Here is a 27576-nt window from a genome sequence, read left to right as displayed (position 1 = left end):
CTTCATTATCCTGAGTACAAGACCATATTAATGCTGCAACCAAATATTCAAACTTACAAAGCCACATTCGACCCAGCATAAATTATTGTAAAATATTGAGTCCAAGAATTCTATACTTTAAAGTAAAAACTTAACCAGTATATGATGCTAATAACATTACAAAAATGAGGTAAACCCATGGTTCATTTACATAAACAGTAACGCATAATTGTTACAGGCGCAAATTTCAATGCTAATTAAAGGTTCTAAACTCAATTATAATGATCGAACAGTCCAATTAATATCTTATTATTAATGCTCTTGGTGTTGACACCATTATAGCTCTAAAGAAATCAGTTTAAATTACAAAACAAAGGATTTTCTTCAAAAACAAATATTTATACTGTTAAACTAAAATAATTTCTCGTCTTGGATGCAGTGAATTAGTGGTGCCATTATTTTCCCTAGAATGCTGGAACAGTGTAGTAAAGCCCGAAATATAAGCTTAGCTTCAAAAATTTTATTTACATATTCCATAATAATACGACGGAAACTAATCGCGCAGATGTCGCAGGGCAGCGGTGAAATACACGTACACTTAACTGCAAACCATCAACCTTTATGTTGACCAGAGGCTAAAAGTGCCATTTTCCCTTACTCAGAATAAATTTCTCATAAGTAGTATTCTCCCATTTACAGAAATATTGTTCACAGTTCAATGCAGAATCACTTATAGTGGGCGAAACACTATCAGCCAATTTTAACTCACTACTCGGTGCTGCAGCCATGAAAACTCAAACAGCTTACCAGACTAGCTGATGCAATAATTTTCACAATAGTTTCAATATATTTAAAAGTTTTGTTTTTATCAGAATCCAAGCGGCATAGATGCAGCATGAACGATTCGAGTTTTGTGTAACCAAGACCAGTTCGCAGCGCAAAACCATGCTCCTGCAGGAGTCAAAGCGGGAACACAAGTACGTCGTGAAGTTATTTTATCGTGCACGCATCATGGCCCACGGCCGATTTCTGTCACAACTTTTGAATAAGGGCCACCTAAAACAGCCAGTTTCAGTAAAATAAATACATTAACACTGCTACCGAAAAAAATATAGTTTGAACAAGTGAAAACCACATGCTTTTCTCACCTATGTGGGGCGGGGAAAATATCTTACTTGTAGCTGAGGCGCTTATGGTCACGCAGCTCAGAGCATCGCCCATGATGTACTTAGGACACTTGTGCGGAGCAACTGCCGCCTCGGTCCCCTGTCTGCTTAGTCCATCTCGCACGCAGCCTTCTCCACCATGCGCTGACACCTCTCACCCTCCAGCCGAGCGCTCCACTCTTCCTCCAGCAGATCACTCCTCTCTCCTTCCAGCCCAGTGCTCCTCTCTCCCTCCAGCTGAACGCTTCTCCCTCTCTCCCTCCAAGCGCTCCTCTTACTCTCCAGCCGAGCACTCCTCTCTCCCTCCAGCCGAGCGCTCCTCTCTCCCTCTGAGCTCTCCTCTCTCCCTCCAGTCGACCGCTCCTCTCTTCCTCCCGCCGAGCGCTTCTCCCTCTCTCCCTCCAAGCTCTCCTCTTACTCTCCAGCCGAGCACTCCTCTCTCCCTCCAGTCGACCGCTCCTCTCTTCCTCCAGCCGAGCGCTTCTCCCTCTCTCCCTCCAAGCTCTCCTCTTACTCTCCAGCCGAGCACTCCTCTCTCCCTCCAGTCGACCGCTCCTCTCTTCCTCCAGCCGAGCGCTTCTCCCTCTCTCCCTCCAAGCGCTCCTCTTACTCTCGCGCCGAGCACTCCTCTCTCCCTCCAGCCGAGCGCTCCTCTCTCCCTCTGAGCTATCCTCTCTCCCTCCAGTCGACCGCTCCTCTCTTCCTCCAGCCGAGCGCTTCTCCCTCTCTCCCTCCAAGCGCTCCTCTTACTCTCCAGCCGAGCACTCCTCTCTCCCTCCAGCCGAGCGCTCCTCTCTCCCTCTGAGCTCTCCTCTCTCCCTCCAGTCGACCGCTCCTCTCTTCCTCCAGCCGAGCGCTTCTCCCTTTCTCATTCCAAGCGCTCCTCTTACTCTCCAGCCGAGCACTCCTCTCTCCCTCTGAGCACTCCTCTCTCCCTCCAGCCGAGCGCTCCTCTCTCCCTCTGAGCTCTCCTCTCTCCCTCCAGTCGACCGCTCCTCTCTTCCTCCAGCCGAGCGCTTCTCCCTCTCTCCCTCCAAGCGCTCCTCTTACTCTCCAGCCGAGCACTCCTCTCTCCCTCCAGCCGAGCACTCCTCTCTCCCTCTGAGCTCTCCTCTCTCCCTCCAGCCGACCGCTCCTCTCTTCCTCCAGCCGAGCGCTTCTCCCTCTCTCCCTCCAAGCGCTCCTCTTACTCTCCAGCCGAGCACTCCTCTCTCCCTCCAGCCGAGCGCTCCTCTCTCCCTCTGAGCTCTCCTCTCTCCCTCCAGTCGACCGCTCCTCTCTTCCTCCAGCCGAGCGCTTCTCCCTCTCTCCCTCCAAGCGCTCCTCTTACTCTCCAGCCGAGCACTCCTCTCTCCCTCCAGCCGAGCGCTCCTCTCTCCCTCTGAGCTCTCCTCTCTCCCTCCAGTCGACCGCTCCTCTCTTCCTCCAGCCGAGCGCTTCTCCCTCTCTCCCTCCAAGCGCTCCTCTTACTCTCCAGCCGAGCACTCCTCTCTCCCTCCAGCCGAGCACTCCTCTCTCCCTCTGAGCACTCCTCTCTCCCTCCAGCCGAGCGCTCCTCTCTCCCTCTGAGCTCTCCTCTCTCCCTCCAGTCGACCGCTCCTCTCTTCCTCCAGCCGAGCGCTTCTCCCTCTCTCCCTCCAAGCGCTCCTCTTACTCTCCAGCCGAGCACTCCTCTCTCCCTCCAGCCGAGCACTCCTCTCTCCCTCCAGCCGAGCACTCCTCTCTCCCTCCAGCCGAGCGCTCCTCTCTCCCTCTGAGCTCTCCTCTCTCCCTCCAGTCGACCGCTCCTCTCTTCCTCCAGCCGAGCGCTTCTCCCTCTCTCCCTCCAAGCGCTCCTCTTACTCTCCAGCCGAGCACTCCTCTCTCCCTCCAGCCGAGCACTCCTCTCTCCCTCCAGCCGAGCGCTCCTCTCTCCCTCTGAGCTCTCCTCTCTCCCTCCAGTCGACCGCTCCACTCTTCCTCCAGCAGATCACTCCTCTCTCCTTCCAGCCCAGTGCTCCTCTCTCCCTCCAGCTGAACGCTTCTCCCTCTCTCCCTCCAAGCGCTCCTCTTACTCTCGCGCCGAGCACTCCTCTCTCCCTCCAGCCGAGCGCTCCTCTCTCCCTCTGAGCTATCCTCTCTCCCTCCAGTCTACCGCTCCTCTCTTCCTCCAGCCGAGCGCTTCTCCCTCTCTCCCTCCAAGCGCTCCTCTTACTCTCCAGCCGAGCACTCCTCTCTCCCTCCAGCCGACCGCTCCTCTCTTCCTCCAGCTGAACGCTTCTCCCTCTCTCCCTCCAAGCGCTCCTCTTACTCTCGCGCCGAGCACTCCTCTCTCCCTCCAGCCGAGCGCTCCTCTCTCCCTCTGAGCTACCCTCTCTCCCTCCAGTCGACCGCTCCTCTCTTCCTCCAGCCGAGCGCTTCTCCCTCTCTCCCTCCAAGCGCTCCTCTTACTCTCCAGCCGAGCACTCCTCTCTCCCTCCAGCCGACCGCTCCTCTCTTCCTCCAGCTGAACGCTTCTCCCTCTCTCCCTCCAAGCGCTCCTCTTACTCTCGCGCCGAGCACTCCTCTCTCCCTCCAGCCGAGCGCTCCTCTCTCCCTCTGAGCTATCCTCTCTCCCTCCAGTCGACCGCTCCTCTCTTCCTCCAGCCGAGCGCTTCTCCCTTTCTCCCTCCAAGCGCTCCTCTTACTCTCCAGCCGAGCACTCCTCTCTCCCTCCAGCCAAACACTCCTCTCTCCCTCTGAGCACTCCTCTCTCCCTCCAGCCGAGCGCTCCTCTCTTCCTCCAGCCGAGCGCTTCTCCCTCTCTCCCTCCAAGCGCTCCTCTTACTCTCCAGCCGAGCACTCCTCTCTCCCTCCAGCCGAGCGCTCCTCTCTTCCTCCAGCCGAGCGCTTCTCCCTCTCTCCCTCCAAGCGCTCCTCTTACTCTCCAGCCGAGCACTCCTCTCTCCCTCCAGCCGAGCACTCCTCTCTCCCTCTGAGCACTCCTTTTTCCCTCCAGCCGAGCGCTCCTCTCTCCCTCTGAGCTCTCCTCTCTCCCTCCAGTCGACCGCTCCTTTCTTCCTCCAGCCGAGCGCTTCTCCCTCTCTCCCTCCAAGCGCTCCTCTTACTCTCCAGCCGAGCACTCCTCTCTCCCTCCAGCCGAGCGCTCCTCTCTCCCTCTGAGCTCTCCTCTCTCCCTCCAGTCGACCGCTCCTCTCTTCCTCCAGCCGAGCGCTTCTCCCTCTCTCCCTCCAAGCTCTCCTCTTACTCTCCAGCCGAGCACTCCTCTCTCCCTCCAGTCGACCGCTCCTCTCTTCCTCCAGCCGAGCGCTTCTCCCTCTCTCCCTCCAAGCTCTCCTCTTACTCTCCAGCCGAGCACTCCTCTCTCCCTCCAGTCGACCGCTCCTCTCTTCCTCCAGCCGAGCGCTTCTCCCTCTCTCCCTCCAAGCGCTCCTCTTACTCTCGCGCCGAGCACTCCTCTCTCCCTCCAGCCGAGCGCTCCTCTCTCCCTCTGAGCTATCCTCTCTCCCTCCAGTCGACCGCTCCTCTCTTCCTCCAGCCGAGCGCTTCTCCCTCTCTCCCTCCAAGCGCTCCTCTTACTCTCCAGCCGAGCACTCCTCTCTCCCTCCAGCCGAGCGCTCCTCTCTCCCTCTGAGCTCTCCTCTCTCCCTCCAGTCGACCGCTCCTCTCTTCCTCCAGCCGAGCGCTTCTCCCTTTCTCCCTCCAAGCGCTCCTCTTACTCTCCAGCCGAGCACTCCTCTCTCCCTCCAGCCGAGCACTCCTCTCTCCCTCTGAGCACACCTCTCTCCCTCCAGCCGAGCGCTCCTCTCTCCCTCTGAGCTCTCCTCTCTCCCTCCAGTCGACCGCTCCTCTCTTCCTCCAGCCGAGCGCTTCTCCCTCTCTCCCTCCAAGCGCTCCTCTTACTCTCCAGCCGAGCACTCCTCTCTCCCTCCAGCCGAGCACTCCTCTCTCCCTCTGAGCTCTCCTCTCTCCCTCCAGCCGACCGCTCCTCTCTTCCTCCAGCCGAGCGCTTCTCCCTCTCTCCCTCCAAGCGCTCCTCTTACTCTCCAGCCGAGCACTCCTCTCTCCCTCCAGCCGAGCGCTCCTCTCTCCCTCTGAGCTCTCCTCTCTCCCTCCAGTCGACCGCTCCTCTCTTCCTCCAGCCGAGCGCTTCTCCCTCTCTCCCTCCAAGCGCTCCTCTTACTCTCCAGCCGAGCACTCCTCTCTCCCTCCAGCCGAGCGCTCCTCTCTCCCTCTGAGCTCTCCTCTCTCCCTCCAGTCGACCGCTCCTCTCTTCCTCCAGCCGAGCGCTTCTCCCTCTCTCCCTCCAAGCACTCCTCTTACTCTCCAGCCGAGCACTCCTCTCTCCCTCCAGCCGAGCACTCCTCTCTCCCTCTGAGCACTCCTCTCTCCCTCCAGCCGAGCGCTCCTCTCTCCCTCTGAGCTCTCCTCTCTCCCTCCAGTCGACCGCTCCTCTCTTCCTCCAGCCGAGCGCTTCTCCCTCTCTCCCTCCAAGCGCTCCTCTTACTCTCCAGCCGAGCACTCCTCTCTCCCTCCAGCCGAGCACTCCTCTCTCCCTCCAGCCGAGCGCTCCTCTCTCCCTCTGAGCTCTCCTCTGTCCCTCCAGTCGACCGCTCCTCTCTTCCTCCAGCCGAGCGCTTCTCCCTCTCTCCCTCCAAGCGCTCCTCTTACTCTCCAGCCGAGCACTCCTCTCTCCCTCCAGCCGAGCACTCCTCTCTCCCTCCAGCCGAGCGCTCCTCTCACCCTCTGAGCTCTCCTCTCTCCCTCCAGTCGACCGCTCCACTCTTCCTCCAGCAGATCACTCCTCTCTCCTTCCAGCCCAGTGCTCCTCTCTCCCTCCAGCTGAACGCTTCTCCCTCTCTCCCTCCAAGCGCTCCTCTTACTCTCGCACCGAGCACTCCTCTCTCCCTCCAGCCGAGCGCTCCTCTCTCCCTCTGAGCTATCCTCTCTCCCTCCAGTCTACCGCTCCTCTCTTCCTCCAGCCGAGTGCTTCTCCCTCTCTCCCTCCAAGCGCTCCTCTTACTCTCCAGCCGAGCACTCCTCTCTCCCTCCAGCCGACCGCTCCTCTCTTCCTCCAGCTGAACGCTTCTCCCTCTCTCCCTCCAAGCGCTCCTCTTACTCTCGCGCCGAGCACTCCTCTCTCCCTCCAGCCGAGCGCTCCTCTCTCCCTCTGAGCTATCCTCTCTCCCTCCAGTCGACCGCTCCTCTCTTCCTCCAGCCGAGCGCTTCTCCCTCTCTCCCTCCAAGCGCTCCTCTTACTCTCCAGCCGAGCACTCCTCTCTCCCTCCAGCCGACCGCTCCTCTCTTCCTCCAGCTGAACGCTTCTCCCTCTCTCCCTCCAAGCGCTCCTCTTACTCTCGCGCCGAGCACTCCTCTCTCCCTCCAGCCGAGCGCTCCTCTCTCCCTCTGAGCTATCCTCTCTCCCTCCAGTCGACCGCTCCTCTCTTCCTCCAGCCGAGCGCTTCTCCCTTTCTCCCTCCAAGCGCTCCTCTTACTCTCCAGCCGAGCACTCCTCTCTCCCTCCAGCCGAGCACTCCTCTCTCCCTCTGAGCACTCCTCTCTCCCTCCAGCCGAGCGCTCCTCTCTTCCTCCAGCCGAGCGCTTCTCCCTCTCTCCCTCCAAGCGCTCCTCTTACTCTCCAGCCGAGCACTCCTCTCTCCCTCCAGCCGAGCGCTCCTCTCTTCCTCCAGCCGAGCGCTTCTCCCTCTCTCCCTCCAAGCGCTCCTCTTACTCTCCAGCCGAGCACTCCTCTCTCCCTCCAGCCGAGCACTCCTCTCTCCCTCTGAGCACTCCTCTCTCCCTCCAGCCGAGCGCTCCTCTCTCCCTCTGAGCTCTCCTCTCTCCCTCCAGTCGACCGCTCCTCTCTTCCTCCAGCCGAGCGCTTCTCCCTCTCTCCCTCCAAGCGCTCCTCTTACTCTCCAGCCGAGCACTCCTCTCTCCCTCCAGCCGAGCGCTCCTCTCTCCCTCTGAGCTCTCCTCTCTCCCTCCAGTCGACCGCTCCTCTCTTCCTCCAGCCGAGCGCTTCTCCCTCTCTCCCTCCGAGGGCTTATCTCTCACGAGATTGCCATCTCGGATGCCGTCATACTCGCTCGATGGTTTTCTTCATGTGATCCTTATTATTCCTGCCGTGACTACTGCTGATGTTCTCCGAGAGCTTCTGGTTATTTCTGAGAAATCGAGCTCTGCATGAATTTTTTTTATATTAATGAGTTACACATATCTATTAAGATTTACATTCAGTTAGTGAATTTCTGATACTAAACCAGCACATACAAGAATTTTATCAGATGGAATTCAAACAAAAAATTTTTTTACTCATTCAAATAATATGTCTTACGATGGCTTTGAATCACTATCATGCAAGGCGAACTGCCTTATCATTTATGTTTATCGAAGCCCACCTTCTCTTGTGATCGTTAGTGAGCATCCCGCATCCCACATGAAAAAAAAAAATTACTTCCATGCAGTTTGTGGCGAAATTTTTTGTTGAAAATCAGAACTACTACCAACAAGTTCTTTTGCATGTGATAAATAAATGTATGCATCTGAATTGATACAAAGACAATAAGAGCAATGTAGTCTCGTAGCCTCATAAACTTGTAGCCTAGTAGCTTCGTTATCTCGTAGCTAGTTGAAGCCTTGTAGACTTGTAGCCATAAAGTATCGTAATCTCGCAGTTTGATGTCTCGTAGCCCTGGAGTCTTTTAGCCCGTAGACTTGTTGCTTCGTAGCCAAGTAGACTATGTTGCAATGTAACCTCGTAGCCTTGCATCGTTGCAGTTTCATAAGCTTGGAGCTTCGTAACCATCTAACCTTTTTTGTCATGTAGACTGATATCCTTGCAGTCTCTTAGTCTTATAGACCTGTATCTCGTTGGAGCCTCATAGTCTAGTAGCCAAATGTTGATGGACAGCTGGAGCCGATGCTTGTTGGAGCCAAAGACTTTCGGAGTCAAAAACTGTTTGAGGCATTGTATCATACCGCATCTTGCGACCTATCGTATCCCTGTGAACAGATATAATCCCTGCGACGATATCGTATCCCTGCGACGAGATCGTATCCATGTAACCATATAAGTTAATATACCTGTAACCAGATCATATCTGTGGGACGAGATCGTATTCCTGCGACTAGATCGTATCCCTGTGGCCATATCGTATCCCTGTGGCCAGATTGTATCCCTGTGTCGTGAACATATCCCCGCTGATTTGATTGTTCATGCATATGTAAGTCTTTTGTGTTAAATTTACATTCTTTTGTCGAATTGTCGTCAAAATGTACATTCTTTTTCGTTAAATGTGTTTTCTTTTTGTCGAATTTTCGTGCAAATTTGCGAACTTTTCGTTAAATGTTCTTCCTTTTTGATGAATTTTCAGCCGAATGTGAGTCCTTTTCGTTAAATGCGTGTTTTGTGTTTACATTGCTTGTTCGGTGTGTACATTGCATTTTCATTATGTGTTCAGTGTGCACATTGCGTGCTCATTATGTGTTAGTTGTGTTCAATGCGTGTGTTATGTTATTTTTGCGTGGTTATCCCGTGTTCATTGTATGTTTGGTGTGTGTACATTGCATGTCCACTGCGAGTGCATTACATGTTCATTAAATGTAAGGAGTTGGTATTGCGTGTCCATTTATTTTGCTGAATGTGCTATTTTTTTAGGTTGTTTTGATTCGTGTATTATAGAAAATGGTTCTTCTTTTGACTAGTATATTATTCGATCGGTCCCTAGTATATTAAGTGAGTCCCAGACAAAATAACTTACTGTTTATTACTGGCTAATACGGTTTAAGGATCACCTAGTTTGACATATCTTATACATAAATTATGTTATAACATATTTTTTGAGATCTTGATGGCATCTTTACCACCATTAACAAAGAACTCAATGGAATTTGTACCAGCATCTACGGGAACACTGACAGAAACGACGAAGATGGTGAAACAGATCCCGTTGGCATCGTTAACGACAACTACAGAGACCTTGATTGAATCTGTACCTTTTCACAACGGTAACCCTGGTGGCAGCGACGTCGATGGCAGTGGAGACCCCGACTTCAATGGAGACCTAAATGGCAGCGAGACCGATGGCGACGCATAATTCGATATAATGTATATAATCACCACCGACAACATTAGAGAAGACTTCAACATGTGTGGTTTCACAAGCAGAAGAGACTTATATCCTGCAATGCTGGCTGCAGATGAACGATGTTTCGTCATCGATGGAGTCTTCAATGGTTGGTGATTTGTCAACAACTGTCGAACATGAATGCCTTTAGTGTGACAATATTTTCTCAAACAACAGTAATGCTCGACGACACGAGAAGAGAGAATGTGCTAAGCATTCTCGTCGCAAAATGTTTGGCTGTGAGAAATGCCGTAATCAGTTTGCAAGAACATACGATATTAAAACGCACTTGAAGACATGCAGAGGTGTTGCTTCATGCCATAAAATAAAGGTTTCGCTGCAACAACCGTACATCGATGTGCATAAGAGTACACTCAGCATTGGTACAACTGCAGTAACATAAGTATCTGGTTGGGGTCTGAAAGGTTCGTCTTCATCAAATAGACATCTTGTGGGTACTGTGATATGTCGTTTGAATTTTCAAATGATGCCCGGATGACATTAACGGAGTAAATGCATGAAGCATCTATACTGTATGAAGTTTAGCTGTGATGTGTGTGGTTTAATCGTATATACAGTTTAAGTCGACACGCGATGAAATGTAAAGGTGAAATCAATGTGCCTACTGTGGAACTACCTGCAGGCATTTCGAATGCTTGGTTTAGGTTGAAGACTTGTATGTGTACAAGCACAAAAACAGATTTTCAACAACCAATTGTGATAATAACTGGACATGACACTAAACACACGACTGTGCTCGGTGCATTACAGTTAAATGATAACGGATTTCACTTAGCGAAATCTGCATTTCGTAGAACGTTGAATGTTTACTATTTTATAAATACGTGTAGTAAATCAAAAGAGATTTGTACTTTTCATTACGATATCAGGCAGAAAAATATAAATTAGCTTACTGATGACTTAGCTACATACGGTACCTTTAAAATATAACTGTTTTTTTTTACTGCGTCTATGGTAAACAGTATCCATTCGTGAACAAAGAGACGAAGTGCGCCTTCAAGACAGTGAATTCTCCCATTTACAATTCCGACAATGGGAAGCAGTCTGTTAAACAAGGTATCGATAAACTCTGTCGGGAAGAAATTGACTATGTAGGGAATGGATCTGGCTGGTCTTTGACTTCAGTAAACCTTTGGAGCTGAGAATCAGTTAGTTCACACCAATGCATAACTAAATGTCTATACGATTCCTAACTTTCACAGCATTCCTATAGTAGAGTAGTACAGTAGAGGAAGGTAACTGCAGACGAACTAAAGAACTTGATGGTTTTCGTGGCCGAAATAAACAGTAGTCAGGATAAAATGGATAATAAAAAAATGTGGGATGTAGAATGAAATGAAGTTTGAAATAAGGAACAGCAAATAAGACGTGAAGAATGCATTTAAGACTGAGATTGAGGACATGAAGAAAAACCAAGAAGTGCTTAAGAACTGCCAGGAAGCGATTAAGAGGGGCCAAGACGAGATGTGAAATGAAAAAAGGTTGCTGCACAGATAGAAATGTGGAGTGGCTGCCCAAAAATAAATCAACAATAAGATTGACAAAACCATAATTGATTTTGAAATAAAGTACAGAATTTGGAGTAGCATCTCGCACAACAGGAACAACAGATCATTCAGCTCGGACAGAGCGAAAAAGCTGTAACCGAGGAGTGCTAACAGATGATTAAGGTAGCTTGAGCTGTTGCAAGCCGAAAGAGAGTCTTTGGGGATGTCAAGATAAAAAGATTTACAAATGGCCACCCAAAATTTAAACCACACACTTTCGATTGCTAGTAGTATAAAGGCGACAGTTCAAGGCACTGTAGAGGAGAATGGTTAGCAGGAGGAAGAGAAGGCTACAGCACTTGTCTTGGCCATGCGATAACCACAGCTCTCACTGCTTTAGACAATACCAGTTCTGGACCAGAATGATTATATTGTATTAGTAGAAGCTCCTGAGCTGTGGCATGATGGCTGATAAGTGTTCAAGGTGTACAGGACTACATTGAAAACACATCATCAGCGATCCTCAGAAAACCATCAGGAGTTTGAGGCTGATATCGAGAGTCTTGTGCACTCTGCCTACCCATAGGCTCCTGCAGAGTTCTAACACTACCTAGATACTAGCAGATATATAGATAGACTCAAGGATGCAGATTTACAGCAAGTGCTTTGCCTGGCCTACCACAAGAAGAGTTTGCGATACCCTGGTTCATGCCCTAGAGATAGAATTGACACACAATGCATCCAGGAACATCAACATCAAAACAAGAAGAATATTATTAGAACCATACAATGAGGGGGAAAATAAAGCAACCACCAATGAGGGAGATATCGCCAGAGCTCTGAAAAATCTGCTGAATGGCAATAAAGGTTTCCAGTTTAAGAGGACAGGTGAACGCCCTAGATGCTTTGCCTTCCAATAAATAAGGTGTATTCAGTGGAATGGCCCAGAATGCAAGAAAACACCACAGCAAGAAGGGTAATAGGGAAACTATCAAATGATTGTTTGAAGTGGTGCATACGAGCTTTTCGTGAAACAACAGCCTCTAGGGTGTTCCCTGTATCTTTACTCTGTAGAGGAAACGACATTATATTACTTAATGGATGAGTCAACAGCCGATAGTGCATTCTTACCATCGTATCTGAAGCATCAGCTCAATATTTCGTACAGACATTGTTAACATGGAAGAGCTGAGAAGGACACCACTCCCGTACAAACTGAAAACAGTAACTGGATACACGTCACCTGTGCACGAACAATTGGATTTGATGGTAAAGATAGGGGATTTAGACTTTTCTTTCGACATTTCTTATTATTGATATTACTGATGATATTATCCAGGGAATGGACATTATGAATATATAAGTATTTCTTCTTGACAAGGAAGGTCAGGCATTGCATATCAAAAGGATACAGGTAGCATTGATTACTCCCAAACAATTAGAAGTGACCATAATATAGGTAATAGTCAATGAAACAGTTTCAATTCTGGCCAATCATGAGCAGATAATAGGGGCAACATGTCCTACATTATTGAGACAGATATGACAAAAGTACTGGAGAGACTACTGATCAATCACAGCATTACCAAGGTATGTGATATTGTACTAGTAAGGGTGGCCAACCTCGATTCAAAAAGGTTTTGAAGCTGGGCGAACCAATAGCTAACTGAAAGCTGGTTCTTTGGGTAGTCCAGTGTAAGGCTATTCCAACTTACGAGTACACTCTACCATCACTAAGCCCTGAACTAGATCAGTTATTAAAGCAATTTCAGGAGAACATTGCCTCTGAAGAAGCCGAGGAGGTTACTGCTTTCATATGGAAAAGCCAGAATGGGTTTTCCCGGGAGATACTGACCTTGTTAAAACGAATCTAGTCTACTCGCATTAACATATTCTATTAAGAACCGTTATGACAGGCCCAATTGTGGATGCCTTTTACAAAGCAAGAAGAGGCTGAGAATATATTTCAGATATGACGAATATGGGGTAATAAAGCTGTAAGAAATTCCTTGGGCATCCTCAGTTGTGCTGGTAACAAAGAAGCATGGCAAACCGAGAGCTCAAAGACATTATCAAAAATAATTGCTACTTCCTTGTTCGTATTGATGATACTCTGAACACACCAGCTTGAACTAAGTGGATCTGGACACTGGACTAAAGAGAGGTTAATGGCAAGCGATTAAGCCGTAAGAATTTCTCCTTGTTCCAACGTGAGGTAACAGTTCTAGGCCATGTGGTATTTCAAGATGGAGTCTGGATATACCCCGAGAAGATCCAGACTGTTAAGGAACTATTTATAAACTTGAGCTAAAGAGTTTCCTAGGAATATGTTCCTACTATAGGCTCTCGTACCTGAGTTTGCAGCTATTGCTAGACCACTGCATCAACAGACAGAGAATAAGAGGCTATTTTTGTAGACTTCTGGGTGTGAGGCTGCCTTTCAGAACCTTAAGGAAGCACTATATTCTAGCCCCATACTTGCCTTTCCACATTAGCATGAATGGTATATCCTGTACACGTATGCAAGTTGATACAGACTGGGTGCTGTGCTTTCCCAAGTTATAGATGTAAGTGAATGAGTGATCGGGTACTACAGAAAAGCTTTATAAGACCGAACATAATTATTGTATCACTAAAATATAACTTCTAGCTGTAGTTATGTCCCTGCAACATTTTCACAGGTATTTTTTTATGTTAGAAAATTAATTTTATGCATTGACCATGCCGAAATTAAAGTTTAAGAAGCTACAGAGAGACAACTTGCTTTGTTGATTGAGCAGATACACCAGAATTATGGCCGAATTGATCTATAGGAAGGGCTGAACTCACAGCAATGGTGAGGCCTTATCTCATTGACCATGCAATGTAGACTGCAATCATTCCAAAAGGGCAGAAAAGGACGAAGGAATCGAAGACATTCGATGTACAACTTTAGTTAAAGGCGAGGATAAATGGCACCATGCCAGCCTAAAAGTGGCACAGCAACAAGATTATGACCTAGGACCCAATATAGGCTGGTTAGAGAGGGATACAGGACATCCATCATGGTATAAGATATCCAGTGACCAAAGGGCTGTGATTTTTATTGGACACAATGGGATTCCTTAAGGATGGTGGATGGGATATTTGACAAGGGCATGGGAGACACCAAATAGAAAAGTTGTTACCATGCAGTTACTCCTCCCGACAAGCCTAGTGCTAGATGTGGTGAAAGAAATCCAGGTCCATCTTGGAGTAAATAAATCTCTAGTCAATATTTGTTAGCACTACTATTGGTTGAGTTGTCGTCAGGATGTATAGAGTTGGTGTAAACAGTGTCACCCAGGACCACAATACCATAGTCATGGAAACATTAGTTCCAACAAGTGGGAGCCCCATTTCAGAGGGTAGCCAGTGACATAGCTGGATCATTTTCTAAGACTTAAGATTGTAACCAGTATATCCTGGTGGTCATTGATTATTTCAGTAAGTAGTCGGATGCTTATGCTCTTTCTATTGACGAAGCCATTACCAAGCTTGACACACAAGTCTACAACCTCATCTGCAGATTCGGGGTACTGATGGAGCTGCACTCAGACAAAGGCCGCAATTTTGAATCGACTAAATTCCAGGAGGTGAGTCGGTTACTGGGGTATAAATAAATTCAGGACCATTGCCTTGCATGCTCAGTCTGATGGTATGATATAAAGGTTAACAGGACCCTAGAAGAGTACATTGCATAGGTTTTGGCTGACCATCGACACGATTGGGATCAACATATCCAGTTATTCCTGATGGTAAATATAACTGCCATTCAGGACAACTGGACAGACAATTGTGAGAATTGTGTTTGGATAGTAGTTGAGGCTTTCCTGTGACATCAAGTTTGGTAGTCCTCTCCAAGAGCCACCGACTATGACAATCAACTGGAGGAGCATATAGCACTTATATATGAGCAAGCTCTTAAAAACCTTCGATTAGCATCGGATAGGATGAAGACGAAGTAAACCTAAAGGCTAACTCGACCAATTTCAGGAAGGTGAATTGATGTGGCTGTACAACATGCAATGAAGGAAAGGCAGATTCCCTAAGCTTCAAGCATTGTGGTAAGGCCATATGCGGTGTTCAAACAGCTGAATGATGTGGTCTACTGCATCCAAAGTGGAATTAGGGTACAAATAAAGGTGGTTTTATTGGATTGATTGTGGGTGTAAGCCACAATATAAGTTTTACCTGTTCGGGATGAACAGGTTTAAGAAAGCTACAATGTTACAAATATACTGAAGGCTGAGCCGCGAGGCAGGTCAGCGGGTCTGTTGGCTGCTCGGCTGGTTCATTGGCCCCTGGATAAGGCTTGACACATTCCATGTTTGATAAGTGTTTGCTCCTTGCTACCCCCTTCCCCTGCTTTCCCCTATCAAGGTGCATTCTTATTGAACTTTTCGTCCCTCTGGGAGATTTTGCGGGCTTCCAGAGGCCGCTCTGTAGAGTGGCATAATTAGGACGCCATTGTTCTGGAGCTTCGGGTGTCAAATGGACCCAACGCAGCACTTCAAAGGGATGCTAAACCATTCCAAAAGGGGGATGAGCGGTATAGAAACAACGATGCCAGCGTCCAAGGCAGTTAATTGAGAATGACGATTAACCCCTTGGTGAGCAAACGCGGACGATAAACGACGCGACTCGTGTTTGGAGACCGGTTCATCGTCTCTGGGCTGTGCGTGACAGATGAGTGAGTAGTGCGAGGTAGTGTTTTGGGAATGAGGTATAAGGAAAGAGACTAGAAGTGGGGAGACCCACTGTCGGGAATGATAGCCATTGGGGGAATAATAAACTGAGAACCGAATCAAAGAGTAATTTTATGTATATATACTTTGAGTGTTGAACTTAAATTTAATGAGTGTATATAGTATTTAATAACACAGGTCTACAACCAAAATTTTGATTTGATAAAAGTGGCTAATCTTTATGCTTTTGGGTGTGCTGAAACTGAAAATGATTTCCATTTTTCTCCATCACGTACAGTTTTTTTTCAAAACCATATAACATAATAGCAGGTGTGTAGCACACCTATATGTATATAATAGACTAGCTGCCCGACCCGGCTTCGCTCGGCTATACTAATGGGAAAAAATTAAGCCACATCTCCCATTTACAGTTATGGTAAATAAAAAAAAATTCTGTGAAAATTTATTACAATGCTGTATAATGTACCGGAGAGAAAATGAATAGCACTGATGGTTACCCGACTCGTGCACGCAATGTACAACTGATGTACCCGTACTTCGCTACGGCAGTCTACAGGCAGATCACTCTTTCGCCGCTCATTATACATGCCCCTCCTTTTGGGTACGCCACTGCCGCGCGATGCCCGTTGCCATGGAGATGCAGAAGGCATGAACAATGCAAAATCCTGTTCTCATGCAGACAAAGTACCCACTGTTGCCTGGTTTTAACCACCCATGGGATCTAATTTTCGGAAAATGTCATCCTGCGTAACATAAGGAACATTACTGTGAAGTTTCAAGTCTGTAAAATATATAGCTATACTTGAAAAAAAGGGCAATAAAAAATTTTGCACAGAGAGAGGAAAAGAACAATAGTTTAGGTTTGCGATTTAAAGTGATAAAAAGTATTTAAATACTAATTGAACTCTTATGAGGGTACTGATTGCTTCGTTGTTAATATCACACGGGTGTTTTTTTAATTGTATGGGAAAATTAAGAATGATTAGGCATCTAGTGTGTGGCAACAATGTTAATAGGCAATAGGAAATAAACTTCTAGTGCCTGCGGCATTGTCAACACACACTTCGTGCATGTACTGCATGTTGTATTTAACCCCCTCCAATGCATTTGATTCTAAGTTGGACTTTTAGTAAGGGTCCCAAATGTTATTGATAATATAATATAGCCTATAGCCTTCCTCGATAAATGTACTATTCAACACTGAAAGAATTTTTCCAATCGGACCAGTGGTTCCTGAGATTAGCGCGTTCAAACAAACAAACAAACAAACTCTTCAGCTTTATAATATTAGTATAGATGTGGAAAGTGTAGTGTTTGTTCACAATTGAAAGTTTGGTAATATGTTAAACAATAATTTCAATAACATAAAATAATGTAAAATACAATCCAAATACAAAATACACTATACTAAAATAAACCATAAGTAATATATTCTAATATCAATCACCCTTAGTAGGGGTTGTAAGCATGAAGCTCCAGGCACAACCAGTACAAACAGAAACTGCAATAAAAGGACGCAATCGGCTGACGGTTTTAGTTTTTCCATGTTTAACAATACCAAATATATAAGTCAATACTCATATCAGAGTGGCAGAGTACGCAATTATTTCACTAAAAATGTTTTATTTTTTTCTTGTAAAGTTCGGCGTGCGCGCCTCCGTGTATAGGACGCTTCAAATGAATCACGATGTAGCATCCAACAATAGTCTGCTAGCATATTCACATTCCACCTACCTTGATACCTACGTTTCATCTCTTTGATGTTCTCATCAACGGTTATAACAAATTGTGCATCTGCGAAAAGTTTTCTGATGTCTGGACCTACAAAGATCCCTTCTTTCAGCATGGCATCACTTAAACCAGGAAACATGGAGCATAAGTAATTGAAACATGCACCTGCTTGATTGAGAGACTTTACGAAATGTTTCATCTACCTGAGCTTAATGTGTAGAGGAGGTAGCAGGATTTTGTCAGAAGGAACCAAACTGTCTCTAATTATATTCTTTTCGCCTGGTAACAGGAAATCTCTTGATGGCATGTCTTTTTTTTCCAGTGGGAATTTATCTCCCGGCTATCCCATAAACATAAAAACAAGGAAACTGTGTGTTCCCAGATTGATGACCTAACAGCATGGTGATTACTTTCAAGTCTCCACAGATCAATCATTTTAACGAATTCTGTCGAGAAGTAATGCGAAATTGTCATATGTTTTTTTGAAATGTATCGGAATGGCCAACTGGCACTGAGGCACATGTATTGCCATCGTGTAATAAAACAGCTTTCAGACTTCTCTTCGAACATTCAATGAATAAAACCATTGATAGAGTCATATTGTACACCAAATTGGCCCATCAGTCCAGGAATGTCTTTACAGTACATAAGATTCTCATCCTGTGCAAAGATTGGCGATGTCGATACCATGAAGATGTGCCTGTTTATAATAAATATTTGTTTTTAAGGTGTGAGCCAAATAACCGAGCAGCATCTTTTGAAAGTCTAAGATCTCGCACTAAGTCGTTCAACTCATATTGTGAAAAAAGCTGCGGTTCGTTATCGGAACTGTCTGGTTCAAAATAACTGTTTGATTCATACTTTTCCACGTTTGGAAGCTTCCCTCACTGTTTCCCAATGAAGGCTGTCCAAGTCATCAGGGGGCTGAGGAACTGGCGATCCCGGACCGTGTGGTACCGGACGACTAGCAGATTTAAGATTAGGGTAGTTAATGAACTTCTGATTTTTGGAATTATAACCTTTAACATCACAGGTACAAAAGTAACAGTCATCCACATAGTTTTCTTGCTCCCTCCACATCGTTGGGATAGCAAATCTAAATGATTTTTTTTCTCGTTTGTACCACAAGAGCAGTTTTTCTACGCAGATATGGCATAATTTGTGAGGAGCTCACAGTTTATCTTGATCGCCTATTCTTAACCCGAAATATGCATAATATATCTTCTTGATGGAATTGTTTTATATTTCGTTGGTATTTCTCGATTGTGTACTCACCACAGATAAAACAAAAGTAGTCTGGACTGGTAACACAACGACGATAAGACATTTTTGACAATTCCATTTTGAAACGCACAAATGTTTGTAACCACTTGCACGGAACTACGTGTATTAAGTCAAGATATAACAAGTTTAAACCGGTTTAGCTTCCAACACTGACTAATGAGGACAGACAAGAAGTACATTCCTCTCTGTACAGGGTGTGCCTGGAGCTTCTTGCCTGCACTACCCACTGCGGGAGAGTAACACTAGCAGTTACAAGTGTAATAACTACAAAATTGTCTATACTTATTTATTTTTTTTTTCATTAATTTTAATTATTAGCGTTTACGGAAAAACATTCAGTACGCTTTGCAAGTCTGCTAAATACATAATTTTATTTTTTATTTAAGTTTATTTATGTATTTATTTTTTAATTATTTATTTACCTATTTATAATAAAATTTATTAATTAAATTAATTGTAATTATAAACAAACACAATTTGTTACAAGTGTAATTTATTCATGTATGTATGCGTGCATACTACACACCTGCTATTATGTTATATGGTTTTCAAAAAAACTGTACGTGATGGAGAAAAACGGACTTCATTTTCGGTTTCAGCACACCAAAAAATATACAGATAAGCCACTTTCATGAAATCAAATTTCTAAAACATAATTTTTGTCGACCTGTGAATTTAAACTGTATTTAATTAACTGGACAATTTTATTCTTGACTCTTTTTCTACTCGTAACAGTATTTATCTCTAGATATAGTATTAGGTTTACTTGTAAATTTTAGTTTTGTGACCGTAATTTTTATCTTTCCCCCCGTTATATCTATTTTGTAGATGTGGTTTATTTTATCATACTTAAAGGTAGGAGAATCATTTTAACTGTTTAGATTTAATGATTAAAATTGGTATGAATATTAACTTTTCTGGAAAAAACACTTATTTAATAGGTTTCTTAATGAATTGAAAATGTTGTCCGTTTTTATTTTAAGTAAATTGCGTTTTTATTTTAAGTAAATTGCTGCTTGTGGTGTTGATGTTAGTGGTGGTTCTTGTTTTAATTTTTTCCCATGAATAAATATTGGTTTCTGTGCATTACATACTAATAGCTGTTTTTAATTCAATGTTGTTTCAAGTTTTTCTTGTCATATTCTTGCTTTGTCGTTTTCGTGAGTTGTATGTACCTACAGTGCTAATTATTTGTGTTGGAGGTTAAATAACGATTTGTGCCTTATATAACTAAAATAGAAAAGTTTAATTTGTAATTTTAATTGTGTAACTCATCATGCATATTTTAGATAATTTATTTTGTATTCTCCCCACAAACACTGTTTTCACAACATGGTAGTATAGTATAGATGGACTGGAGGAAATTGAAGTGACTGGATGGTGGATGTTGTATAGTGAATTGAGTGGACCACTTCTGTTCACAGTCGAGTGGCACCGAGGTGGTGGACTACCTGCAGCAGCTGTGCTCCAACGATGTAAACATTGCTGTGGGCGGCATCGTTCACACGGGAATGCAAAACGAGCGTGGAGGCTATGAGAACGATTGCATGTTGGTGCGTCAGAGCGACAACAGGTAGGCTGTGTTTCAACTGTTCAATCTGAATTTTTTTGAAGTTCAGTTTTCACTCGAATTTCTTTAATAAGTTTCTTAAGATCTAGAATTAATCATAGCTTAACTAGGGTAAAGCCAAAATGTATAAATTAAGTCAGCCCATATTCCCAACTATGTGTGCTTAAGAAACATTACGGAACTTTCAAATATCCGCACAAGGAAATTATGTTTTTATTTTCTGTTTTTTTTTGTCTCTGTATCTATCGTCTTCTTTTAATAGATGTGACCTTTCGAATGTCATCATACAAACAAATATAGAACTTATAACCTCTATTTGAAGCAATTCTCTTAACAGAAAATAATTTAAATATTTTTATCCACTAAATTGGTTTTTCCATATTGTTATTCCTATTGTTTTATTTTGAGCTTTTTTAAGTTAGTAGCAGTGCACTGGGTTTGGCCAATTTCATCCGAGTTTTGTTAGCTACAGCAGAGTGGTAAACAAATATTCTTATGGGAGTGCTATATATGTAAATGCTTCGTAAAGCATAGTCGAAAGTATTTGCATAAACAAACTGACGTAAATAAACTCAATCCAGAAATAAGGAAAAAAAAAGAACTTTTACAATGGCTTCAATGCGAAATAATTACATATTTCTTAAATATTGAAGTAGGCATGCTTGGATGGTTGCTACTCATTACTTTTGAACTAGTTTGGAATATTTTGGAAACAAAGGTATCCCGTAAGTCCTATATAATAGCCAGACCAGCGGCTAGTTACAGTGCGAGAATTGGGATTGTCGGCTGCCATCTTGAGTTGTGACAACACGACGGCCATTTTGGATGTATTAACCTTTGACATGGACCTTGACCCTGGAGTTATTTTTTGATGATGTCATATCCGCCATCGTAAAATCGAGTATCCCATACAATTATGTTGCAATTTTTGTTATGGTTAAACCTTTCGCCATCTTTGATTCTGACATCACGGCCGCCATATTATGTCTGCTGGAGGTTGCCATCTTGGATTCTGACATCACAGCTGCCATCTTGTTTAGGTCTGCTGGAGGTCCCATCTTGGATGATTTCACAGCCCCGTGTTTTTTTTTTTTTTTTTTTTTGCTGGAGGTTGCTCTCTTGGATGTAAGGTCTGCCATCTTTGTTTCTCCTGTTTGTTCCTAATGTGTGCGAGTATCGCTCTTTCTCAGGCAAGTAATGTCGATGTTCCATTACCTAACAGTGTTGTTTTGACCCTTATAGACATATTGAATTAAAATTTGTATACAAAATACATTGGAAGTGAAGTAATTCCAACCATGACAGCTTGAACCACTAGGTTGGGAAACATACGCATTGAACCACTCGTCCATCGAGACATTTACCTGGTTGAGAATGAAATAAGCTATGTACATAAAATAACTTACATAGGTATTCAGACATGCAATTTTTTTTAATTGAAGGAATGATAGAATGAACTGGTAGAAGGCATGTTCAGTACTTGCTACTAGGAGCACTAGTGCCATGTAGTGCAGGCATCGTCTGCTAGAGGGCACGGCCGCAATCTTGTTTTAAATACTTGTTACTATGAGCGCTATTGTTGCATAGTAAACACATCATCTGCTTTAGTGCGCTGCCATCATGTTGGTTTTAATTTTTACCCACTAGTGTGCAATATTATTTATTTACGTGGCATCCACCATATTGTCGTCCATCTGGGCCGCCATATTAAAATATTTTATTATTTAACTAAAAATTCGGAACACCTCCAAAAATCGTAAAAAAACACTCATTAATTTACTGATTGATTATATCGATTCCTATAGTTGGTTCAATCCTTGGTGAAGGCAAAATATATAATTTTATGTTAAATTACTTATTTAATTATATATAACCTATATTTTACCATAGATGTAACAGGAAAAAAAAACACAATTTAAAAAAAATGAATAGTTTAAACTTTACTATAAGAACAAAAACAAAGAAAGTACTAAAGTCTTTAATTTTTATCGATTATTACAGTCTTTATGGAGTGCGAAGCGTCACCTTTGCATACCCTTGGAATGCAACGTGAGAGCATTTTCACATGACAGTTATTAACTACATACAGCATACAGTTTAGAATTATTGGTTTCGTTGAAAGGATAATGATATATTTCATGATGCCTCGCACAAAATGTGCACAAATATATAGACACATAAGATACGTTTTGGTCCTGATGAATGCATAATCATAAACCAGTCCGTCAAAATTCTTGAATTTTGAATCTTCTGTAGAAAATAAACTGTCTACAACAGTTTATCAACGATTCTAAATACGATTTCGTGTGTACATTTCATGCTTACTTGAACATTATATAATACTTTGTGGCACTTCAATTGGTTTAAATCATAGTGGAACCACTGGCGAAAACTCGCGTAGCATGTTTTTTTAGTCTTCCGTTGAGATACGTTCCACTTGCCAAACTGCAGTTTATTCTTATGACATAAAAGGGAAATTTGTTTACTGCTCGCAAAGATTCATAGTTATTCATGCATTATACATATTTGTTTCAATTTCTAGCTTTGTAACTAGGGTGCTAGGTTTCGTAAAGTCACATTTTTAATTAATTGTAAAATGCTTCTTTAGTGGTTTGGCTTTCTACATAGTTGAAAGTCTATATCTGGTGGTAACGTTTCTTTGATATAATTTGCAATATCGTTAATTTCGTAAGAGCCAACAGATAACTGTGCATCGAGAGCGGTCCCATAACTTGTCAGAATGCAGATCTTGCAGTTATCTTATTCAATATTTGGTATGGCATTATATGTTTTAAAGTTTGCGTCTCGAATACACCATTCACCATCCAAATCCAGAAGCGTAAAATAAACTGACAGTAACTCTGAACTGTAGTCTTTAAATGTTTTTTTATGAAGAAAATAGTATATTTTTAAGAATAAAGTGGAGGCCCAAGTAACCGCCGCTTTTTTGGTTAGGCAACGGTTGTTTTTAATAATTGTGGCACAGCATAGTCCCACGCAGGTACTGTTGTAGTTCTGGTGGAGGTCTCAATTACCGATACTGTTGCAGTACTCGGTCATTTTACCAGACTTTATATATGCTACCTAGTGCGTGCGACAGACTGTCGACGCATCTAAATTAATAATTCACCACGCACGAGTCTTTGATTTACTAAGAAAATCGTATCTCGTAAACAGTACGTGAAAATGCATATTTTTTGTTTTCGAGCGTACCTAATTAAATCTATATTGGTGATCGGACGTTTCACCATAGAACTTAGGATTTTTTCACTTTTTTTCTCATGCCTCAACCTAATTTGTTATGTTGTAAGTAAAGTCCTGCGCAGTTTTTTTTCCCATGGCGATAGCTTCCATGCTGGCTATGTGTCTTCGTGCTTCCTCAAACTGTTAGCGCTCGTTCTTCGAAGTGTTGCCTGCCTGCACTATACCACTCATAGCACCGATTACGATGCCCAAAGCTGGCAAAAACAGCGGTAGAAATCTGCTAGTAACCTTCTTGTGAGAGTGCCTTTTTTATTTGGCTTTTTGCACGCCTGTACCAGTCCTGCACGAATTAGCCTTGGTCTTGCAGGTCCCGCTAGGCTAACACCCATTCCTAATTTAGTCTTGGCCTTCATCATCTTGGATAAGCTCCATGCCGCGATTTTTTCTCCTCGTACTGCGTCTGGTGATTTACTTGTAAGTTCGGTGTCCTGTGCCAGTATATTGTCAGCTTGGTGCCTATATTCCAGGTTCTTGCTGAGGGAATACGCCATATCGTGCTGCTTGCACTTCTCAAGAGAATTGATGCCCACGACGCCTCTAGCTAGTCATTTTGCAAGTTTGGTTCGTGTTCCTCAGAATCTGTAGCGTGGAATGTGTAGTTCAAATAGCAGATTATTTATCACCGAGTTTACGAGTCCTAAATTTCTATGTTTTTTGCATATCTGTTCAAGACATTAAACACGACTGAACTAAAAGTATTAATGTTTTGGCTTTTATAAAACTTCCTAGTAGACTGCAATTCGTCAAGAAAGAAGTGTTTAAGCATTATGACGAAGCGAGTGGGCGACAATCGCAGCATGGCTAGTTATTTCCTTCTACCGTAAGATGCACTATGGCAGGCCTGTCCAACTGATGGAAAACGTGCGTTCTACTCAATTTTCTGGAAGAACCAAAAGGTCCAAGTCGCTGCAATAGCTAAAGTACCAGTGCCTATCTACGATTCTGCCATCGATGGAAGCCCAGGGGTATTTTCCGTTTAATGATAATATAAATGTTGTGCCTGTTAGCGCGACGCAAGAGAGTAGATGGAAATACAAAAGTCTTGGACAATGTATTTCTTATAGGACTACGGCTTAATGGATTGTTAGCTTGTTGGCTTGTCAATCATGAGGAATCGGACATGTTCGGGCGTAGCCGCTACTCGTTGATTATGATCAGGACCTCGTCGGCCATATTGGATTTGGATTAGTCCACATCTGCCAACTTGGAATCCCCATTATTTGAAAATCTGTAATTATTTAACTAGAAATTAGGAAATAGTTCTAAAATTAATCAAAAAATAGCTTATTAAAAATTATTAATTTGATCGAGTTCTTTCCTTGGTTTGATCCTTGTTCGATGCGAAAATTGTAATTTCAGGTCATTCAATAAAATATGGTAACTATAACCTAAAATAAGTATAAATTCCTCATCTACCAACTTCCGATTGATTCGATCGATTCATGTCTTTAGTTCGATCCTTGACGAACGAAAAAAAAAATAATTTTACGTAAAAATGAATAATTTTATTTAACACAATGAAAAAAAATCCTAAAAGCAGCTTTAGTTTCTCATCTACCAACCAACAGTAAGCTACGATGCCTGGCCTCGATCTTGGAAATTCTTAATAATTTCGCTAGAAATCTGGAAAAAATTCCAAAATTCATAAAACAAATCGCTTGTTTAATTAACGATTAACTCTTTTGATTACCGTCCTGTGTTCGATCTTTTTAATGATGCGAATTAAGCTGATTTAATAAATTAACAAAAAAAATAAAAAAAAAATTTATAATGTAATTTTTACAAGATATAAAAAGCTAATTTAGTAGTATGTAAATGGGCATCCGGAAACACGGGTTCTGGGTGTGGAGCCGGAGCCGGTGTCCGCCATTTTGTATTGTGATGTCACGGCGGCCATCTTGGATGGTTGTGACCTTGACCTTTGACCTTGACCTTGAATTTGATCCTCAAAAATCGCCAAAATCCTCCAAAATTGGGCAAAATTTGCCCAAAATTCCTCAAAAATCGCCAAAATTTCCATTTCTGTGGAAAAAAGTTCCGCCAAAAATTCGCAAAAAATTCCTCAATTCGAAAATCAGGATTTCGAAAATCCTCAAAAGTCGTTTTGTCCTAGAAAGAACCCTAATTCCTAAAACTGGCTTAAAACTCCTAAGAGATAGTCGCTTATAAGCCATTTCTAGGAATAAGGATACCATGACCGCCATCTTGGATTATGTCGTCACCGATGCATTTTTCGTTACGGCCGCCATCTTTAACTTTTTTATTTATTATCCGATTTTAATAAAATATTTTTTAAAAATTATAAAAAAAATTAAATAATAAAATTTTAATAAAACATTTATAAAAAACAAACATTAACGACACGGAGTTCGGAGTCCTCGGTTCGAACCCGGTGAGGACAAAAAAAAAATTAAAAATGGCGACAGGCTCCTTCCTTAATGGTGGCTGCAGACAGACTGACTCCCACCACTTTTCTTAAAGCAGATATATCGTCACCTAGTATGACGTCATGTCCGCCATCTTGTCTTCGTTGCTGGAGACCACCATCTTGTTTTCGTCGGCGAGAGTGCGCTGACGCCATGTTAGTTTAGTTCTTATCCGCTAGAGTGCAGTAATCATTTATTACTAAGGTGCCCGCCATCTTGAAATTTGGACGCCATATTGAAAATCCGTAATTATTTAGCTAGAAATTCGGGAAAAATTTCTAAATTCATTAAATAAATCACTCATTAACTTACATATCGATTCGATCCGCTCCAGTCCTTGGTTCGATCCTCGATCGATGCAAAACATTTATTTTTATGAAAAAAAAATAATAATTTCAATTAACCATGTTCAACATTCGTAAAGAGACTCTAAATCCTCTACGACCACCATCCTATCAGACATCAAGACCACCATATTGGAAATGCGTAATTTTAATGCTAGAGATCCGGGAAAAAGTTCAGAAATCATTAAATAAATTTCCGATCAATAAACTGATTAATTAGATCGACTAAGGTCCTTGGTACGATCCCAGCCCGATACAAAACAACTTTAATATTTTAAAAAAGCACCACTAAAGTGTAATGTTCGAGGAATTAAACACCGCAAGTTCTTTTACAAACATAATATTTATTACATAATTTCTATTCTACTACAGGATCACTTACGAAAGCCAGCAATCTTATAATCATTTAGTTCCGCAGCGGTGTAAAATGACAAATTCTTAGCTCCAATCGGTTTATACTAGACAGAGTCCAGCCAGAACCTTTACAGACATAGTCCACCTCTTCTTGACAGAGTTTCTGGATACCGTTTTTAACAGTTTGCTTCACATCGTTAGAACTGTAAATTACTGCAGCCGATGTCTTGAATGCACACTTCTTCATTTTGTCATCGAACGGATATGGCTTTCCATATATACAGTCCAACCACAAGTTATATTTCAAAGGTCCGTTTGTTGCTACATCATCAGTAAGCTGATTGATTATCTTCTGTCTGATATCGTCAAGAAAATTACAAATGTCCTTCGACTCACCGAACGTATTTAGATAATAGTAGTCTTTCAAAGTTCCACGAAATGCAGACTGCGCCAAGTAGAAGCCATTATCGTTCACTTGTAATGCTCCGAACACAGTCTTAGGTTTAGTTCCATGTTCAGACGTCATAACAATCGGTTGCTGGGCATCTGTTTTTTTGGTTGTACGCTTTTGTGTCTCCAATCTAAAGCGAGGAGCCGAAATGTCGGCAGGTAGTTCAGCAGTAGGAGCACAGACTCCACCTTTACATTTTTTCGCATGATGTCGCAAACTGTCAATTCGAGTAAACCATTTAAGGCACTCATCACATCGAAACTTCATGCGAGAAGGATTCTTCGTGCATTTGCTCCGCTCATGTCTTCGTGCATCATGGGAAAATGCGAACGACGTATCACAGTAGCTGCAAGGATACCGTAGTGATGAAGACGATCCTTTCAGACCCGATCCAGATACAGACGTTGCAACAGTAGTACCATTTCCAGGCATTCTCTTATGCACATCGATGCATCGTTGTTGCGCCGAAACCTTTACTTTCTGCCGCACAGCAGGACCTTTGCATGCCTTCATGTGCGTTTTCATATTATCTTTTCTGGCAAACTGCTTATGACATTTCTCACAAACAAACATTTTACGATATAGGTTCTTGGCACATTCGCTCCTCTCGTGTCGCCGGGCATTGCTGTTGTTTGAGAAAATCTTGTCGCAGTAACAGCACCGA

At 43.6% G+C, this 27576-nt stretch overlaps 1 protein-coding gene across 2 annotated transcripts in view; it reads left to right on the top strand.

Moving 5' to 3' along the window:
* The window catches only part of LOC134531578 (pyruvate dehydrogenase phosphatase regulatory subunit, mitochondrial-like), a 520406-nt gene that overhangs the window by 419114 nt on the left and 73716 nt on the right, over positions 1-27576 (top strand). For both annotated transcript variants that reach the window (XM_063367291.1, XM_063367292.1), the window contains one exon: positions 19928-20076. In XM_063367291.1, coding sequence (XP_063223361.1) covers positions 19928-20076 — 149 coding nt within the window. The remainder of the gene's footprint in view (positions 1-19927; positions 20077-27576) is intronic.

This window comes from Bacillus rossius, chromosome 5 (assembly GCF_032445375.1).
Source record: "Bacillus rossius redtenbacheri isolate Brsri chromosome 5, Brsri_v3, whole genome shotgun sequence".
NCBI classification, from domain to species: domain Eukaryota; kingdom Metazoa; phylum Arthropoda; class Insecta; order Phasmatodea; family Bacillidae; genus Bacillus; species Bacillus rossius.
The sequence above is the reverse complement of the archived record's forward strand: the minus strand, read 5'-3'. Positions and strand labels throughout refer to the sequence as shown.